Below are 21,229 nucleotides of genomic sequence, written 5' to 3' on the forward strand. Positions count from 1 at the left end.
ATCTAAGCATTTCATGATTCAGCCAAGTTATTATTAATATAGTCATATTTTATGATTGTAGAGAACTTGCTCCTCATCCACAATAAATAGTGGTGATTTTTCAACCAATTGTTAGCGTGAACTTGAACACAAAGTGGCATTCGACATGTCACGTGATAGCATGAACTTGAACACAAAGTGGCATGCGCAGCAGAGCAGACTCTTTTGATTCAAGGGCATCCAACTTAATACCCAATTTTTTGAGGAAAAAATATAGTATATAGTATATATATTATGCATATATCTTGAAAATAGGATCAAATGATACATATTTGTGGCCTAAAAGATGTGAGAACAAAGTATTTGTCATTTAGCAAAGTATGGATCCAGTGATGTATTTACAAAACAGTTTGAAAAATAGTGCTACGTCATCAATTTTACCTATTTTTTTGTTAGTTCGGAGTTCCAATGCCCATTTCAAATCCTGGTCCGCCACCTACGCATGGACTCGTCTTCTTGTAGCTATCACTTCCAGAGTTCGCGTCTCCAATTCACGCGCACGCGTAGGGGCATATGGCCTACGTCTGTGAAGCTGTCCTTCCTTGCGTATCTTTCATACGGGCTCGAATACACTTCACAGTCACAGACTGGTGAGACCCAGGCATCCAATCACGCCGGGATGTAACATCTAAAGCCACCTCATCAGTCTCAACTCATCGATACTAGGCTCTGAGTCACATGACAAACGTCTTGATCCACCGTTCGTTGAAGTATTGAACCAACCTACGGTGGGTAAGGATGGTTTCTTCTCCTACCCCTACACTAGCTCTTGCAGTTATATAGGCTACCATGATTGTTTATTTATATTAAATTTATATTAGTGAGATAGCTAAAAAAATTATAAGGTAAATAAGAAAATTATTTGATGGATTATGAGATGAGAGCCTTTCCCCTCTCCGTGGAACGGCACCCCGTTTCTCCACCTGGTCTTCTCTCCCGCCGCAACCACTCGCGCTGCTGCCTCCCAGTTCCAGGCTCCCACGGTCCCACCCCAACCCCGACGACCGTAGTCACCGGACACCTTCTCGGCAACAAGGCTACCGCACGAGCCAGTCACCTTGTGCTGGCACGCCCCCGCTCTGTCTCCCAACCCGCGTGGTCCACGCTCCCAAGGGTTTGGAGCTCCCGTGGCGGCGTGGCCAATGGCGATGCGAGGCTGGTAGCTTCTCGGCCGGCGGCGGAGGATGAGGAGCAACGGCGAAGCGGGGGCGGCGTGGGAGGAGGTCGGAGCGGGCGGCGGAGTGAGGAGACGGAAGGGTCGCGCGGACGCGGCTGGCGCGTCCTCTTCCTTCAAGGCGGGGATGGGGGAGTTCGTGCTGAGCTCCATGGACGCGCGGTTCTCCGGATCGGCCGACTTGGATGGGTTGTTCCTCTCGTCGCCGCATCCAGGTTCGTCCGATTGTATGGTTTGTTCTATGCCCGGTGTGCGCGTGAATTTGCGAGGATTTCGGCCGTAGCATATGTATAAACGCGGAAACTGAGATGTTACGGGTACTGAATTTCGTGGAGGAAAACACTGAGGTCGCCATGTTTAGTGCCATGCCAATGTATGTGCGCGATGTAATATGTGATATACACTCGGAATGGTTTAAGCTTTAGCCACGTTTGAATTTGACATGTTGAGAAAGGAGGGTTCAGAGAAAGGTGGTGAGCCGTGGTGATTATCCATTGTAGATGGTAGAATCGGGGCACATACAACTTATTTGGGGTGTAGGGTTGCTGCACTAGGCCTTCTAATTTTACGGCTGTTGTTACGTGGCTGGGTTGGCTGTTGCAAGATTATACAGATTTTGATTTGTTCATGTTAGTCGTGTTCTTGCTTTGCAATTGCCAAACATCTCTCTCGAAGTTACTATGGTTTCAACAGAGCTAGAAGGCAGCTCCTTTTTCTTGAAAAGCAAACTACTGAACACTATGTCATCTGATTGCATTATATCGGATGAAATGGTAAAGCCAATGTGCCATATATCCAGAATAAAATCACTTCCTTGTAAACATATCTAGGAAACAACAAGTACAACAGAATTATACTAATAAGTTCTAAATACCTTCCTTTTGCTCATCCATTTGTTCTTCTACAGCATTCGACCTTAGTAAATCCACAACTGCAAGTTCTGGTGTCTTTAAAGGGCAAGAGCACGTTTTTGTAAGATCATACTCTGATAGGTTGCTGAAGTGTGACCTCACTTTGGATATGCTATCAGAAAATGAGAAGGTAGATATATTAATGCACACTTAGTTATTTGTTATTTTATTCTTGTACACTCAATACATAGTGTAGTGTTTACATTATCTAAAAAACTGCATATGCATGAGATACTGTTCATTCATTTGTTCACTACCAGCAATGCATTGGTCCTGTTGATATTTTGATATTGAGACTTGGTGGCTACAAATACTAGTCTTATCAAGCAGCCTGATATCTAATTGCAATCAGCTCTTTATATGATTCTAGTTTAGTTCAGCTGTTCACAATGTTTTCATTATACTGGAGCTAGAATTCAGTTTTAGTTCAGAGGAATTTGTGAAAAGTCAGGAAACAACATTTCTATCCAAATGAAAATGGTGTCTTGAAATATCCATGTTTCTCCTTTCTGTGGTCTTTATTTGGACTTATGGTCATTTGTGTTATAGCTATTCATTGTTGTTTGGTGCTTCAGATAAGGATAATCGAGAAGCTGGTAAAGATCCAGAGTGATGGTACACTGGAGGTAGATGTGACACGTAGTGCTCTTGTTGCCTCAGAACTCTCTGAGATTGATGCTTTTGGTTCAGTACCACGTGATATTGAAGAATTTACATCTGGAATCAGCAAGTCAGTCCCAAAGTTGAAGATTGCCATACTTGTAGTTGGAACACGAGGGGATGTTCAACCTTTTATAGCATTAGCCAAACGACTTCAGGTATTTGATTCTGCAAGCACCTGCTAGAGAGCCCAAAGCCCCTGGAAACTAAAGCTATTGTGCAGCATGTTTATGTCCAATGGGGCTTCTCGAAAATACAGATGTTAATTCGATTGTTTTAGCTTGCAGTCAAGTATATCAGGAGTAAAGTTATAATTATTTCTCCGAGTTCTTTAGGTGCTGGGATTATTAGGTCCTGCTTGGTGGTCTAGGTTGTGGCAAGTCTACAAATAGTTGAGCAAGAGCAAGCAAATCTATGCCTGTCTGTTATACTACGAAATCTTTAGATGTTACAATGCTCGTTAGATATTTTTCTTGAATTTAACATAGCTTCCTTTGTTGTATTTGATAGGTATCCTGACATGTGGGGGGTTAATCTTGGCATCTTCCACTGTGTAGGTGCTCAGTTCAATCCCCCAGTAGCTGTTCACAAAAATAAAATAAAAAAACATTTGAATTTCCATTAAAAACTTTAAGTATATCAAATAGTCATTATTACTTATAGCATCCTCTAATTTCATTCACCATCAATAAGTGTACTGAAAGTTACACTTGTTTTTTTCCCTCTCTTATAAAATAAAAAAGTGGAATTTTCTGCAGGAATTTGGTCATTATGTGAGATTGGCAACTCATGTCAATTTCCGTACTTTTGTGAAGTCAGCTGGCGTTGATTTTTACCCATTGGGTGGTGATCCACGAATTATGGCTCAGTGTATGGTTCTAGTGCCCTTATATCATAAATATGTGTTGTCTATGCAGATAAAAGAATATTCTGTGTTGTCTAATATGCTGAGATATTTATAATCACCTTGCTGCCTCACTCTATAAAAAATGCAACCAATTGTGGAGGGGAATTTGGTAATTTTGCTTCACTTGGTTGGCTGTCGAAGTGAACTTGTTGAAGAGTATGCAAAATCATATTCTTTTTTTTGTTAATGAATGGGACAGTAATGTGCACAACTGCACACCTTGTACTTTAAGGAACAAAAGGCATATCAATTCTTTTGCCAATCAAATCATAAGAATTCTTGTGCCGCTCATACTTGATTTGATTAAGGGATTCACTTTCAACTGCAGATATGACAAAAAACAAAGGGTTTTGCCTAGCTGCGCCCACAGAGATTTCCGTTCAAAGAAAGCAGCTTAAGGAAATCATCTTCTCACTTCTACCTGCATGCACAGAACCTGATTTGGATACCGGAACATCTTTTAGAGCTCAGGCAATAATTGCAAATCCTCCTGCTTATGGTGGGTCTGCCCATCATTACACTTCTATTTCATGTCAATTTTCTGTATTTTTGTAGTAAATAATGAAAAAACATAGGTTTTATGGTAATATTTGCAGACTACCCTGGATACTACGGTCCCCATGTTTCTCGAACCCCCACCTTTAGGAAATACCACCTGAGCTGACCATATGGCTATGCTGGCTTGCCCAAGGTGGAGGCGTGCAGAGGACAATGTGGCCTTGTAGATGTGGCCATCTTGTCAGCACACGTGGAATTTCATACAGGTGGGGTTTGCGAAACATTGTGACAATAAAATCTGTGCTTATAGACCGTAAGCCAAAGTAACAGGGGTTTAAGCAACTATGATCATAAAACCTGTGTTATTCTGTATCCCGCTTTAAATTTTGTCACCCTTTTAATTTAACATGTTCTTCCATCTAACAAAACCATAAATCCCTATATAAAGGACTTTTCTTTCTTCCTGTATCTGTGGTTGGGACTTCTCTTTCTTCTGATAAATATGGAATTTTCTAATTAATCCATATAGGTCTTGTTGTATATTAATATTATAGCTTTTGGCTTATCAATTCTGGTTTTGTCAGCCCGTGAAATTACTCGAATCAACTTCATTCGCATAGCCCTATTCCACAACCGCGCCAAGTTTACCTCCCTTTACCCTAAGGTATTTAATATTTTAATGAATGCCAGTACCCACGAACTAGTTTTTCTTAAAACAAAAAGGAGGAAACAAGTGACTATTGTCAGTACGAATAACTAAATAAGTTGATGCCAGGAATATCCATGCTGTTTGTGCATGCTCACATTTTAAATCTGTACCAACTTGAACAGTCATATGGCTTTGAACTTGAGCAAAAAAATGGTTTCTGGCCTAATAAAATTGGGTGACCGATTACATTTCGATAATGTGATAAGTTATGCATAATACCACACATACTGTGACACTGGCAATAATAGAGTGTTTTGTTCTGTGCACCTAATAAATCCTGCAACTTTCAGGGCATCTTCATATTGCTGAGGCACTTGGAGTACCTCTGCATATCTTCTTCACTTTTCCATGGACGTAAGTCTGTACTGCTTAAACTGCCAGAGTGAATACATTTCACAATTTTGAGTCAATCGTCATTTTTTTTATTCCAGTGAAGATTTCTACATTACTTCTTTACATCACTCTGGAGCTGCTTAAGAAATTTCCTCAACATCATAGACTGAAATTTGATGCACATAAGCAACCAAAGTTGTATTGTTTGTCCTGTTTACTAGGATTTGCTGTTCGTGTGGCTTAAGAATATTTCCATGACTATCAGTACGACTGTCTCATGCAGGCCAACTTGCCCCTCTTTGGCTATAATGCAAATTGGTTCTGCTCAGTATGAAAGTTCAAATGCTACATAGATTCCTGAGTTACATTGTAAAAAATAGAAAAGTACTGTTTTAATAAATATAAATGTACTTATGTGAGGTTACACATGTTTTTCTTCTACTACATGTCATTTATAGACAGGGCACTTGTGAGTTCTCTGCTCTGTATGCTTTTCTAACTGCTAGTATTTGTAGACAGGCCAACTGATGAGTTCCCACATCCATTGGCACGAATGCCTCAAAGCGCAACTTATAGGGTACTACTACCTCAACCTTTTCACTATTATACACATGCAATTTGAACGTGTGAATTTTGTCTCTTTTTGTATATGAAGGTGCATTTCTATGTTCTTTTTTTCCATAAAAAATATATTCGATTCTGACATCTTTACCTCTCTCACATTCAGCTATCCTATCTTATTCTGGATTTAATAATTTGGTGGGGCACCAGGGGATTCATAAATGATTTCAGGAAGAAGTTACACTTGCCCCCTATTGCTTATTTCAGCACATACCATGGATCTATATCACACTTACCTACTGGATACATGTGGAGCCCTCAACTTATGCCGAAGCCAAAAGGTATCCATATCTTACTTTATTTAACTTCATAATGCAAACTACTTATCAGTTAGAGTGAATTGCACAAAACTACATATATCGTGGCATTTGTAACACAAAACTACAACTATTGTGCCTAGTATCACCAAGCTACAAGTATTGCTTTAATAGTTGTAGTTTTGTGTTACAATCAAACTAACGGGAACACATCAATAGTTGTAGTTTTGTGTTACAAATGGCACAATATATGTAGTTTTGTGTTACAAATGACACAATATTTGTAGCTTGGTGATACTAGGCACAATAGTTATAGTTTTATGTTACAAATGACACAATATATGTAGTTTTGTGCAATTCACTCTATCAGTTAATCAATCGAAATTGATTGATGATTTTCCATGCATGGCCCAATACCTTCTGAATCCTATGAAATACTACCGTTTATCTGCTGATCTTGTTGAGTGTAAATTAATGCAATTCACTCTATCAGTTAATCAATCGAAATTGATTGATGATTTTCCATGCATGGCCCAATACCTTCTGAATCTTATGAAATACTACCGTTCATCTGCTGATCTTGTTGAGTGTAAGTTAATCAATCGAAATTGATTGATGATTTTCCATGCATGGCCCAATACCTTCTGAGTCTTATGAAATACTACCGTTTATCTGCTGATCTTGTTGAGTGTAAATTAATGCAATTATGATATCTTTATATTGGCATAGGTTCCTTATGGTTATTATAACATGCACTATGTGTATCTTCACCCATTAACCTTTTGAGAGGTCAAGAAACACTTGAAGCTTTATGTTTGGCCTAGAAAATGTCAGTTTCTCTTTTCACACTCATTCTGTGCAAGTTATGGATGTGTCATTACAGAAGGTACAATTGGCACTAAATATAATGCATCCCCTTGAATTGTATCTTATAAACAATGCCATCGGATGATTTTGATCATGATTGTGATAGCGAGTTAAGTCACGTGGGCTTGTAGATGTTGGCTATTGACTAGTCAACATCTAAAAGAGACTCCAATTTCATACATGCTGGTGCCCCACTGGAGGCCTTGGTCTTGTTAACGTGCCCCTGACAAACACCATTGGGCAAAGCCTTCACATTGATTGTAGGGCTTAAAATTTCTTGCGCATGAAAGGCTAGAAATCATGTGCTATAGTTTATCGTTGTCAGGACTATGCAGTCGTTATGCATCTGGCAATTTTGTTAGATGATTATATGTTTGGCAACAATCAAATTAGTGGATAAATTTCATAACCAATAAAACCTCCCTGTGCCAGCATAACCAGGTTTAGGTTAAACCTTATCGATTATGTTCTTGTCCTCTGCAGATTGGGGTCCTCTAGTAGATGTTGTGGGATATTGCTTCTTAAATCTTGGAACGAAGTATCAACCACCACTGGAGTTATCGCAGTGGCTTGAACAGGGGCCCAAGCCAATATACATTGGTTTTGGTAGCATGGTACGTACACTATGGGGGAAGGACTTTCGATCATTAGAAAGCAATCCTGTAACCTGGTATTCTATCTCGTTTACTATTTCAATCAGTAATTCCGACTGCAATGGATATATGTTGCTATCTATATTAAGTGGGTCCTTAAGGTCATGCAAGTTACAGCTCGCGTTTTTTGTTGCCTGGAAGTGTAATTTCTTTCATGTTGTTTTGCCATTTTCAACACACCCAATAGATTGTCTATTTTTTCTTTTTTCCCTTTTGCTTTAGTTTAAGTAATGATGATAACAGTCTTCACCTGTCTTAACTTTAAAGAATCAAAGATCATGTCAACAATTACTTGGTATCTTTAAAGTGTATCACATTGCTGTGGCTGATTGGCTGTTACTACATCAATAATCGATAGGCCTGTTTAGAGTGTAAGATCAGATGCTTCTGCCTTAACAGGAGGGTATCACAATGGGGGTTTATCCTCTTCCATTTTTGGTTGATACGATCTTGTAAAAATGCTTCTTTACTCTTTTGTTGTTTTGACACAATTGCCATCATATTCTGCTAACTTTGTTTATGTTGTGTTCGAAGCCTCTTGATGATGAGAAGAAAGTCACTACTATCATTGTGGATGCACTAAGAGAAATAGGACAGAGGGGAATCATGAGCCGTGGTTGGGGAGATCTTGGAAGTTGTAAGTTACCTGGTTTAGTATTTTTATCGTGTTGCCAATCAAGCCTTAAGTGCATATACCTTAACATGATGAAGTTATTCTGTAGCATGTTGACCATTGCGAAGTGAGCACTCAAAACATGTCAGCATTGTTCTGCGCTCTGCAGCATTGCTGCTATAGGCTGTTGTATCTATCATAGAAACTTATGCGTACCTACAGAAGACATACCATTGGTCTGTAGATTTTGTTTCTTTTGATTATGATGTTGGCATTGTTATCTGATTATGTAGAACAGCATGGATAACCTACCTTATTGTTTCATGTATGCAACCTGCAACTGCAGTTTCAGAAGTTCCAGCTGATGTCTTCATCTTGGAGGATTGTCCTCATGACTGGCTCTTTCCTCGCTGTGCTGCAGTGGTGAGTTTACTATTTCACTGTCACCATTTGTTGACGTGCAGGAATTTTCATGAAGTGGTGCCAGAAAGATACTATGATAATTGAAAGAAAACTCTTTGGAGGGGATTGAATTTCTTGTATTATTGAAATGTTAAAGCAAATGCAGGAAGTTATGGAATAAATTCCTGTAATAAATATCTGAACTGATAAGTTACATGTCATCACAACTCACTCTCTTTTAAGCATATAAAAAACAATTTCGTTCATGATTCTTCTGTACTTATTATGGTTTTGGGCTGCTCAAGAGTAACTAATGAATTGAGGCATTCAGTAAAATGCTGAAAGTTTCTTCATCGCGGAAACCATAATTATTCAATGCAAACTTGTATGCAACACTATAGAATTATTAAATACGAACTTCTGATATATAGTACTCCCTTTGTTCTTTTTTATTTGAAGTCCTAGAATCCGTGTACATTCAAAAGTTTGACAGCTGATATAGTTAAAACTATCAAGATTGGCTATATGAAAATTATATGACTAGATTTGTCTTTAGAATTGCTATAATAAAATACAGTTCTGTTATTATATGTTGATATAAAGCTGTAAAAAGTAATGGTCAAATTTGTTGTACAAAATAGTGCCAAGATATGAGCATATATCTTATTCTATATATATAAATATGATACTGACAAGAGAAGCTATTTATATACATGAAATAGCAGCTGAGAGATATAATACTAACAGCAGCAAGCACCTTAATCAGGTAAAATATCTGAATACCAAAATAAGGCATAAATGAATGATTCCCAGAATGTAATGGCTGAATCATAGTAAAATAAACATTATTGCTCTCAGATTTATGCAACAATTGGCTCCAAGACTTTGAAGTCTTGCTCCCTAATTGTTCTTCTAGTATTATCATAGATTGGGCTATTAATGAGATCTCAACTAGCTTAAAGAACTTGGACATCTAAAATACAAATATTCTGGACAGTGATTGATCTGAAATCTTAAACACAGTTCACTGAACACAGTACCATATAGCCACACAGAAGTGTGAAATCAAACGGAATGATTTCAAGGCTAAGGTATACAGAATAGAATTGCCCACTGCACCATCTGACCAGGAGACAGAAAGGCTAATTGAAATTACAATACATGCGCATCAGATTGCATTTCACATATATCCGTATACAAACACATGTATACAGCTACTATCATATCAGGCAACAACCAGATAATGACCAAAGGAGTGCATCCAGTATAGACTTCAGATCAGTATCCAGATCTCAAGTTGTCAGCTATTGTACTCATCTAATAGCCCAATCTAAAATACATTTCATCATCACAGAGCAAGATATCAGAGAGGTGAAGGAAGACTCACAGCGAAAATTGATTAAAATCAATATGAAAGAAGGCTAGGCACGGCTAGGAAGCCGCTGACCCAGAAAACCTATCACCCTCCGTCGCCGGCGGTGAAAGGAGATCGGAGATACAAAGCCCTTCACCGTACTGCCACTGCAATGCGGGCGAGCCTTGACGCTGCAGCTCCGGCCACCAACACTCTCTCTCTCAAATACAGCACCTGAGATATCACCAGAGAACCTCGAGCTCAAGTTCCCAATGCCGATCCAGAGAGAGTTCACAGGGGAATCGGGAAAAGTTTTCAAGCTCGAGTCTTTTCCACCCAGAGGGAGAAATCAGAAGATAAAGGAGTCTTATCTTCGGTGTAGAGGACCGACGCGCTCCCCCCCCCCAGCGAGATTCCTGCGGCCAGCGCAACCAAGCAGCCAGGGGATTCGGCAAGCTGTTGCAGCCGCCGCCGCCAGCTCTCTCGCCATCGAGAGCATCTCAGCCAGGGGAAAAGCCGCCCCCTTTCCAACCCTAGACACCGCCTAAAGAGGCACCCACGGTGGGCCTGGGCCAAAACCCGAACAGAGCCCACTTCTGGCAGCCCAATAGCGGCCCAAAGACAACAAACATTGAAAATTTTCCAGAAAAATACAACAAAATTTACATCTCGAAGACTGCAAAATGTCAATAATATCAAATAAAGGAAAACAGAGGAGTAACATATTGGTGGTGTAGCCAGTATATTTTGTTGATATAGCACCAATGCTGTACCTTGTTAGCAAACATCACTGGTATGAACTCACCGAAAACATATTTTTAGTCTTTTAAACCTTTTTTGTCTAATATATTTTTCTCATTATGAATACAATCTACTAATCAGATTGTATGTCTGGTTATTAGGTGCATCATGGTGGAGCAGGTACTACAGCCTCAGGGTTGATAGCTGGGGTAAGCTGCTAATTCTTTGCTGAATGAAAATCTCCACGGTTCAGAGAGGTTAAGTGAACATAATAAGGGTCTTATAATCTAATTCAATCTTTTTAGTGGAAAATTGTGTCATTTAAAATGGAAGAAACCAGAGCTCTTGAGGGCACCACTTTCCATATTAAAGGTTCAGCTGACAATATAATCGTCATCTTTTGTAAAGCAAAAGGCTTATAGCCTAATAGGGCCATAATATTCAGAATTTCCTTAATACACAAGGACTGAAGGACACCATTTACCCTGCAATGAACAACAGCAAGTCAGCAATTAACATTTACGCCATTGACTACCATCAATTACTTGTAAGTGTTATTGATGGCTCTTCATACCCGTAACAGTGTCCTACTACCGTTGTGCCATTTTTTGGAGACCAGTTCTTCTGGGGTGAGAGAATTCATGCACGAGGAGTGGGTCCTGCACCTGTACCTATAGCAGAACTTACTGTCAAGGCACTTTCAAATGCAATAAGATTCATGCTTGATCCTGAGGTAGTACAATTTCTCCTGCTTGTTGTGATGTGCTTATTTCTCATTCTTTCTCTGTATATAAGTATGCTATCAATTCTTATGAACTCTGTTTTTTGGTTAGGCACAGTTGTGCTAATTAATCCGTTGGTGGTTCTTTGCTGAAGGTAAAATTACGGGCAATGGAACTGGCGATAGCAATAGGGAATGAGGATGGTGTGGCAGCTGCTGTAGACGCATTTCATCGACATCTGCCTTCAGAATTGCCGCTTGCTCCTGCTCCACCCACACCTGTAGAGGAAGAACGCTTAGACTTCTTCCAATGGTTTTCTCGAGCCCTTGAGACGTGTTGTTTTCCATTCAATTTTTAGTGGTGGTCCATAGTTTAGGTATATGTTAAGATGTATTCATTTTATCATTTATGGGTTGAAATTAGAACTCTGGAATTTTTTTCTAAAAGAATCGAAATAAATGCTGGTTTAGGCCAACGGTGATTGTTCCTTCTTCCCATCCCATTGTGGATGCCATAAGTAAAGGTTGTGGTGTTACAGCTTTGCTGTTGTAAATGGTTTGGCGACTACAGTTGTATTCATATTACATTTAGAATTTGTATCAGTAAAAAACTATGTATGACTACCAAAATGTGAATACTGTATTGCATTTTTGCTTTTTTAGAATGTATAATCCATTCGATCCAAAGTATACTACATGAATTCATATTTTGCATGCAATCCTTTCTTTTGTGCAATATATGCAAGTAAAAACGCATTTATAATCGCATATACCAAGTGATCAACATAAGCGCAAAAAAAGCATCTGAACTGGATCGTAAATAGTATACTTGTTGTCTTAAGGAAACTAGGCGATATGTAACGGAAAGGTACGATCAATGTCTAATCGCCTCTGACGTAATGAGCATTCGTGACGGAGGGAAGGATTAGCAATTCAAATTCTCAAATAGACCGTCTCAAAAGAAAGGAGAAATGTTATCTAGACGAATGCTTCTATGCCAAGCTAACACATCCGGGCCGACGTGAAATTTTCGTGTTATTTGCCGGTCCAGTCAAACTGAAGCAAATTCTATACAATTTAATTAAAAAGATTCTTGTGAGATGCAATCTATTTCGTAATTTAATAGCTGAGTAAAAAAATAAATATAAGAAAAAAAATCTTTTATAAAACTGAATTCTATAAAATTTACTTTGCTACAGCCAGCGCAACTCACTCACGTGCACTACGACGCTGCCCGCACCTCCATCCCCAACCCTCAAACCCAACCTCCCGCGAGATCTCTCCTCTCCCCCTCACCAGCCACGACCGTCGCCTCAGATCCGCCACGCCTCTCCTCGCCGACGCGCGCGCTCGAGCGCCCCCCACGCGGGCCGCCATGTCGCACAACCACGGCGACACGATCCCGCTCCACCCCTCGTCCGCGCAGTCCGACATGGACGAGATCGAGAGCCTTATCCACGCGGCGGCCTCCCCGGCCACCGTCCTCCCCGCACGGCCGCCCTCCCCGCCGCGCGCGTCAATCCCCATATCCTCCTCCCCAGCCCCGGCGCCCATCCCCGCGAAGCCCGCGCTCCCCGCCGCTTCCATCCCGATCTCGGTGTCCCACGCGCCGCCCGCATCCGCTTCCGTCTCCGTTGCCATCGCCTCCGACGGGTTCGGACCCCCGCCGAACACGCTCACCGAGCCCGTATGGGACACCGTCAAGCGAGACCTCGCCCGCATCGTCAGCAACCTCAAGCTCGTCGTCTTCCCCAACCCCTACCGCGAGGACCCCGGCAAGGCGCTCAGGGACTGGGACCTGTGGGGGCCCTTCTTCTTCATCGTCTTCCTCGGCCTCACCCTCTCCTGGTCGGCCTCCGTTAAAAAGGTACCCACCTTCCTCCCGTCGCCAGATCTGGTGTTCCCTTGTATATGGATCTAGTTATTGCGTCAGTAATGTTCCATTTTTAGCTTCATGAGATATCTATTTATACAGTAGGTTTTATTTTCCTCAAATCTGTCAGAAGGTAATTTAGACTGTACATTAATTAAACTAGGTGGATTTGACATGTGATTTTTTGCTTCGAGAGGTGGATATAGGTGATTACCATTTGAAAGGCCAATGTTGCTCTTGAGGTAATATATTCGGGTATTTTAAGAGCATGTATAATGTCCATGGGATGGGGTGAGAGCAATCACCCATAGTGCTGTGTTGAATTGATTTCGCCTTTTGATTTGTAAGGTTCAAAGCAAGGCCAGGTGCGAATCATGCACTTTATCCAAGTAGGAGTTCCTGTTTCCCCATTTTCTTTTCACATTTCACGCTTTGATCCTCTTATACACCTATACATGTTGAAACGTGGATCTGATATCAGTTATTCTGATTGGATTTGAGCTTTGAAAATGTATTATGATGCTAGTTCCAAAATGGATGGGAAGCATCAGATTACAATGGTTAAACTTCATGTGTGTACTCAGCAGCGGTGAAGCTCTGCTTCATATGATCATATCTCTGTACTCTTTAGTGCTGAGCACGGACCGGAAGTAATTTGTTTTTGTAGTTATTTATCACCACTTTTTAACCAAACTATGTCTACATACCTAACAAAAAAAGAGTGCCTAGAACTTGTTTGTTGAGTCTGCAGAGTTAGTAATGAGTAGTGAAAACAAATTTCGAAAAGAGCTGTTTAACGTTGAAATAGTTATTTTGATTGGTTTCTATCTGAAATTCTTCATTAATTCTTTTGTAGAATACAATTGATTTTTGAGGTTTTAGTAGTCTTTTTTCTTTTCTTATTGCACTGGTCACCTGGAAGAAACCAAATTTACTTGCAACCTCTTGCAGAAGAGTGCTTTACTGCTATTTACTCAAAGGAAATGTTGATGCATTGATGGTAGCTGGTTAGATACTTAGGTAGGTATTTATCCTGAATGGGTAGAAATATGCCGAAAATACTTTATCCTTTCTCTGCTGCTTGTACTATATTCAAATATTCTTCATGGCACCGAAGGCTGTGGTTGATAACATGTACAGGGGCACATCATATGAAAAAAAACATGCGGACAGAATCTATATTATATATATAATCATATTGACTCATCATATTTAGAAGCTGAACAAACTATTTACGTTTTAAGTTTCTGTTTGTTTCAATTTCTCTGTGTTGACATATTAGATTATTTAATTTCCTTCTAAGTTCTAATAGACATGCAATGTGTGTGTGTGTTTGTTGCCCTCTATCAAATCTATAGTTAATCGAATTATGTAGTTCCTTTTGGGCAAAATAATGATTGATGTTTTGTTTGTCCTTGTAGTCTGAAGTATTTGCTGTTGCATTCGCTGTCCTGGCAGCTGGGGCTATAATTCTAACCTTGAATGTTCTGCTTCTGGTAAGACCTCTATTTTGTGCACGAACACTGTCACACATGCACTTGTTTGTTGGCATGCAACTGCTGCTGTGCTAATCGAACTACCTGCCTTGAAATTTAACAATTATTTCCTGAACATTTCCTTTCAGGGTGGACACATCATCTTCTTCCAAAGCCTTAGTCTTCTTGGCTATTGCTTGTTTCCACTGGATGTTGGCGCTCTAGTTTGCATGCTGAAGGACAATGTCATACTAAAGATCATCGTGGTGACAATCACGTTGGCATGGAGCTCCTGGGCTGCCTATCCATTCATGAGTGCTGCTGTTAATCCAAGGAGAAAAGCTCTGGCCCTCTATCCTGTCTTCCTCATGTATATCTCAGTTGGTTTCCTCATAATTGCGATAGATTAATGCTGGGTGTGAGCTTAGTAGTAATGTCTAAAATGCTGAGATTTTCCTCATCAACGATTGAACCACTGGAATACATACAAGTTTGAGTAGACAGTGCTACCCGTTGGAGTCTGTGCATTGTTTCGTCGGGATTTTGGTCTTTACATGAGCAAGGTTGTAAAATTAGTCGAAATCTATATCTGTTGTAAAGAGCATGAACTTTGGACAGTTTAATTGACTGTCAAACTTTTCTGATCTTCAAAGTTCAAATATTAGATACTTATTTGGTAGTCTTTCGAATGTACACGCTCTTCTTCATCTGGTAATGTGCCAAACTAATATCTGGTAGTAGAGCAGTCAAAGTTCACTATAGCTCAGCTGCTCCAGGCTACCGCAGGCCGCAGCGCGGCATAGCTCTTACCGGGGGAGGCGTAGGATTGAACCTCGATCTGTTTCTGAGCCCAGCACACCGATAGTACAAGGTGTTCACAGAAGGGCAATAGTGTTATTTGCATGCAACAATCAGCCGGCGATATATATCTTAGTAGTGCTGTATACTACTACCACTAGTTAAATACCTATGCTTTGCCAACCCAAAACGTCGAGCCTTACCATCGGCTTAACCATGATGCCCGCTAAGCTCCACCCCAGACGCTCGCATATCAGGTATAATAGTTGTTCTATCATGTTTATTTCAAGAAAACTCTTAATAGCACTGAACGGCAAGTCTTGGTATAAGCGTTGCCTATATATCCCTCAGAATCTTGGGTTCAACGTCCGCTCAACGCCTTAAGCTATGGATACCTCTGGTTTCATAGCTCGAGGTGTCAGAAGAACTTTCGAGCAAAGTTCACGGGACATGTGGACTTACTGCTAAATTTAAGCATCGCTGCCCCCAACATCAAGTTACAAATGCATATTTTCTTTTTTGAATGTTTGTTTTACAAAATGCGTAGCGGTAGCAGTGTAGTTCCATGATTCTATTCGATGGATATTCCTTAATCAATACTACCATCTTTGTTAGTTGAGAAGTTAGTTCACTTCGCACGGGAGATGAATATATTGGCGTAACACTTAGAAACCGTGCAACACATGTGCATTCTGCCAGTAATAAACATTAAGCAACTTGTGTTTAAACTGAATACAAAAAGTGATACTTATGCGCGTTCAAGTTGATTAACAGCGCTAGCCACGTTACAAGACAAGACAAATTAACAAATGGTAGCTCTCAAAGAATAAAAAACAGATGCTACATAATATGCAACTTATGCTGGAACTGAATCCAAATAATGACACTTGTGCATGTTCTGGTCGATTAACAGAGAGGCAGTTGTGCATTAAGCTGGTACCACGTTGCACGATAAAACAAAAATCAACAAACGCAAGGATACTTTGAATTCTGAAAGAAGAAAGCAAGTCAGAGGGTCGTGCATTCTTGTAATGTAACACGAAGGCAACTTTGCATTATACAGCGTACTGTTACAAACGAATTTAATCAGGCACGCTACTTTACACTTCTCATGCGTCAGTTAGTGCACAAAGAGTACCACAACAGGAGTGATACGATAGTATCCCAGCATCCCAGAGCATCAAGACGATACTTCCACCCTGCGTTTGGAATGCTACGATGGCTCAGCAATCAGCATAAGGTATTCCCCTATCCAAACTTCACATTTAACACATCAGAAACAGTATAGGATAAACAGACCCAACAGCCAAAGCACCCAAACCACCCTATCTGCTTGATGGACAACCCAATATCAGCATATATGCAAAACAGAATTGCCGGGGCTACTAGGTTGGTGATATTTACCTTGTTGCATTGATGACTTGTACACATCATGACATTATGTTTAGACGAATGTTCTGGATTTTCCGCGGCATGGGCTCTAGTGATGCAATCACCTGTGGCATGGTCATTCCTCCTGAGACAATTATTTCTGCAGGAACCAAAATAACAAGAACAGTATATTAGTATTGAATTGTCGCCTCCAGCAAATGACAATGGCGAGGCTTTCTAAGCATTTAGTAATGTGAAGTTAACTAAAGGTACAAAACCAGTAACTCATGTTCAAGCAAAGTTGCTGCAGGGCATAAACATTGGAACTGTCAGCATACGAAGTAAAGAACCCTACCAATTCCTTCTCGAATGGATAAATTAGGTCTTATGATCTCCTCAGAGTTCACCAGAAATATATCACCAATGTATAGATGATTTGTTGGCACATAAACGCTACACAGCTCTTCGTCACCTTTGTCAGTCTGCAGTACAACACAATAGATAACATAAGAACAAGTATAGTTGCATCGTAGGGGGCATAACAGAATCAAAAGCTATTAACATGTTAGCAATTCATTTTTTAGAGTGATACATCAGAAGAACACTAAAGCATGAACTCATCTTTAGCATGCTTTTGCATATACAGAAAAAAAACTCAAGTACCTGAAGGACCACTGTTGATGTTATGAATCCAAATGCATATTCACCAATACGTGGATGACGAATTATTGCGACTTCTTTAAATGCTGTCGTATTTTGATCTGACAACGAATAATTTCATGAGAAACCTTCCTGGGCAATATAGCTTAACATACGCTAGTAAAGACAGCATAATAGGTGTTTCGTTAAAAAAACAGCATAATAGGCACTAGAAGGGCCAGAACAAATATTAATTTGCTTTGATGCCTTTGGATACCTATAAGACTATAAAAAAAATCGGTGGGGATGGGGATGGGGACCAAAAGAGCTATGTTATTAACTTTACAAGCTTATTTAGAACTCAGCATTCAGGGGAAGAAGACACTAGTAACTTGCTAATTGTACGTTGAGCTGTTATACAGGGTGAAACCAACACATAGACCATGACAACAACTTCTTCATGCCAACAGAGTTTATAACAGCAGTATGTGAGAAGGCAATGAAGGTATAACGAATGTTAAAGCTTCCTGAATATGAACATTTATATAGAAGTATATGACCTGGTGAAATCGCAGTGCTGACTTGCTTTGACGCCGAATATATGTGCCTTACAAATGGCATTTTCTTTATAAACCATTCTCCCACCCAGAAGATGGTTGAACCCACCCATGAAGAAACAAATATTCCGATCAGAAATATGAATACCAGAGAAGTCAAAAAACCGAGACCTGCAATTTGTCACAGAAATAAATAAGCATTTGATACATTTTTTATTCCACGGTAAGAGTATGGTGAAGTTTAATGAAATTATTGCTACAGTAGAGGATCGTAAGTCAATATTGCATTCCATCGATTTAATAAAAAATCAAGAATACTGTTGCCAATGATGTTAATGTTGGTTCCACATACTATCAAAAGTCAAAACATAGTGCGAATCAACTTGTGACCAACGGTCCTACATTTCTTAGGACTGTGGGTGACCACATTCCTGGTACAGCTATATGGGTGAGATTTCGGCAGAAAATCACTTTATAGTTCATATAACAAGGGATCTAATTACAGCCTTTCTATAAGTTTAAAATCACCATGAACAGCAAGTTCAAAGTATATATACAAGAATTACCGAATATGTTGATTCCAACTTTTGCATATAGTGGACTGAAAAAACCATCAACAAATTGAATAAACCACCATGTGATGAAGAACGTAACTGCAACAGGGAAAAGAACTACACTGCAAACAAAATAAACATGTCATGCATAAATTGAAGGTAATTCATATATTTGGCAACAAGTTTAACTTAGTTCTTGTGAAGGATGTACCATCCAGTCATAAATTTTCTTGACACCCAACTTTGAAGAACAGCACAGCATGCCTGCACAAGATATACAAGGCTAACCATGAACAAAATGGTGAAATAAAATGATATATATTACTCAGTTCGTTCATGTGAGATACCGTCTATTCGCACAATAATGCGAAGAAAAAAAGGCATGACAATATCATGTCAAAGGTTTATCCAATAAGTACTGGAGAATGTATGGTTTTGCAACATACATGATACATGCCAGCGTATACTCCAACAGAGGACATAAATAGTAAACCAGAAGGAAGAAAATGCATTGAGCAAAAAATGATCAGCCTCCACAGATGAGGAACTTCATTCGTAGATGATACATTTATTTTCAAGGTAAGGTATATAGTGAAACCCATCTTTGGGTGCTAACTAGAACCTAACGATTGGTTTGCCCCCCAGATACTTCCTTTATCTTCAATACCCTTAATACATAAATGCTATTCTCAAACTGTTAAAAGTGTCCTTCCTGGAGCAAGCAAGCAATTTTCAAAACAATAAACTCACGGAAACATTATGTTTTACTGTCTTCTATAGACTTTAGGTCATTCTAGCTTTCAAGATGGGCCATGTCATACCACCTCACGTAAACAAAAGAACAAAACCATATCCAAATTCACAAAATATATCTTGTAACTTGAAAAGGTTTTGAACTCTAATATATGACCGCATGACAGTATCAGAAAAAAAAAAACATCAAGTTAGGCCACTTAAAAGCACATATAAGAAACATAGAACTATGCAGCCACATGAAGACAATCAATCATCTACAAACTTTAACGCACCTCCCAGCCGTATCAATTGTCCACCCAAACATACAAAACACACATGTTTAATAGGAGTATCAAATTGCAGGGCGGACTCTAGAAATTATCTAAATCCATCTCATACGAATCCCCATTTGCTTGAAACGACCTCGCACTAATCTCGGATATAGGTAGTTCGATCAAACTAAGCTGAATTCCTAAATCTAAACCCGTCCACAGCAAAATCGATGAACCCCTGGGAGCTCCCATCAAATTGGCCAACCACCCCCACACGCGTGCGAACAAACACGATGCCAAACCCATACAGATCCGGACATTGGGAAGCACAAATCTACGCGTCGAACGGTCAGCAAGGCCCTAAAAACGCAGGACAGGTGCGCGACTAGCCCGATTGCCACCGCGACTCACGAGGCGAACGGAGGGGCGCAGGGCCTAGATCCGGACCTTGCGGGTGGAGGTGGTGGGCGAGCTGGGTCGCGGCGGCGACTTGACCGGATCCTCAGGGTCGACGGCCTCCGCCGCCTGGCTGAGAGGGATCGACGTCGACTCCTTCTCCTCCGCCATGACTCCGCCTGGGCCTCCCCCTTCTGGAAGCTTCTCGCGGGGCGGGTGGAACGGCGCAGATGCGAGGTGAAGCGTCGCTGCGGACGCCGGGCGGGGGCGGTTGCTTTTGGCTGGCGGCGAGTAGCAGCAAGTAAAGTGGTTGGTGGCGGAGTACGCAAGGGACGGGTCACCGAGAGAGAGACGACGAATCGACGGCGTCAACCCTGGCGTGGCGGAGTGACCAAGCTGCCCCTCGAGTCCCCCCGCTCATGACGTCGGATCGAGGCCCACCTACTGACGTCCCGGTCCCACCCAAGAGTATCTGCCCGTCCTCCACGCGGCGGTCAGTGTATCGGTGGGACGGCGGGGACCATGCGTGACGCGGATGCCCGCGTCGGAACGGTTCGGGTGGGGGTGACGGCGTCAGCGGGGAGGCGCGTCGTTGGGGGTTTGGGTTTGGAGTCTGTGCCGGGCTGGCCGTGAGCTGGACCGAGTGGGACTTGCGGAACGGGCGCCGCCCGGCGGGGTTCGTTCGAATCTAAACAGAGGTTGGTCGCCCCGAGCCAGTTCAACCGTCGCTGGCCTTCAGTGGAGCTTTTCTGATAAGCTTGTTTTTTAAAATACAGTTATCTTAAGAATCTACTGACTAGAGAATCCATGCATCCAATAGCTTATGGAAGGATCTTGTGTGCAGGGCTCACAAAATCAGCTCTGCAGTTGTTATTCATGATTAGCAGGAGTGGAGAATAGTGGTAGAGTTCTTGTTGACGAGTCTAAAAAGGTATGTTTGCTCGATTCGGCTGCAATTTTGATAGAAAAATCATCGAGCGAGTAAAATCAAAGTTAAACTTTCTAGGCTCATGCACCAAAACGTTTGTCAATATTCAACATTACAATATATAAGATGTTGTTTGGCGCGTGATTCTAGGATAAAATCAGCATCATATGC

General features: G+C 40.8%; 3 protein-coding genes across 6 annotated transcripts; 2 read left to right on the forward strand and 1 right to left on the reverse strand.

The window, feature by feature from the left end:
- Nucleotides 1-926: 926 nt before the first annotated feature.
- On the forward strand, nt 927-12,093 carry LOC133925210 (sterol 3-beta-glucosyltransferase UGT80B1-like). 4 transcript variants are annotated; one of them, XM_062371106.1, is made up of 14 exons: nt 927-1,428; nt 2,121-2,254; nt 2,700-2,942; nt 3,543-3,654; nt 4,020-4,190; nt 5,189-5,252; nt 5,751-5,808; nt 5,959-6,133; nt 7,460-7,590; nt 8,164-8,266; nt 8,589-8,665; nt 10,901-10,948; nt 11,359-11,472; nt 11,616-12,093. In XM_062371106.1, the coding sequence occupies exons 1-14, from the start codon at nt 1,224-1,226 to the stop codon at nt 11,817-11,819; spliced, it is 1,839 nt and encodes a 612-aa protein (XP_062227090.1). In that variant the 5' UTR covers nt 927-1,223; the 3' UTR covers nt 11,820-12,093. The 4 variants fall into 4 exon arrangements, with proteins under 4 accessions (XP_062227090.1, XP_062227081.1, XP_062227098.1 ...); XM_062371097.1 differs by having other exon boundaries at nt 11,323-11,472; nt 11,616-12,092; XM_062371114.1 differs by lacking the exon at nt 2,121-2,254 and having other exon boundaries at nt 1,260-1,428; nt 11,323-11,472; nt 11,616-12,091.
- A 573-nt stretch (nt 12,094-12,666) lies between these two features.
- Nucleotides 12,667-15,501, forward strand: LOC133925234 (protein YIP4a-like). The gene is made up of 3 exons (XM_062371133.1): nt 12,667-13,327; nt 14,755-14,829; nt 14,958-15,501. Exons 1-3 carry the CDS (start codon nt 12,836-12,838, stop codon nt 15,216-15,218), a joined length of 828 nt encoding a protein of 275 aa, XP_062227117.1. The 5' UTR covers nt 12,667-12,835; the 3' UTR covers nt 15,219-15,501.
- Nucleotides 15,502-16,594: 1,093 nt separating this feature from the next.
- On the reverse strand, nt 16,595-20,535 carry LOC133925244 (protein LIKE COV 2-like). Its single transcript, XM_062371144.1, has 8 exons — nt 20,182-20,535; nt 18,939-18,991; nt 18,740-18,849; nt 18,177-18,344; nt 17,641-17,738; nt 17,333-17,459; nt 17,011-17,137; nt 16,595-16,935 (listed from the first exon to the last, which is right to left on the reverse strand). The coding sequence occupies exons 1-7, from the start codon at nt 20,299-20,301 to the stop codon at nt 17,037-17,039; spliced, it is 777 nt and encodes a 258-aa protein (XP_062227128.1). The 5' UTR covers nt 20,302-20,535; the 3' UTR covers nt 16,595-16,935; nt 17,011-17,036.
- Nucleotides 20,536-21,229: the final 694 nt, after the last annotated feature.

Source organism: Phragmites australis, chromosome 1 (genome assembly GCF_958298935.1).
Source record: "Phragmites australis chromosome 1, lpPhrAust1.1, whole genome shotgun sequence".
Classification (NCBI taxonomy): Eukaryota; Viridiplantae; Streptophyta; class Magnoliopsida; order Poales; family Poaceae; genus Phragmites; species Phragmites australis.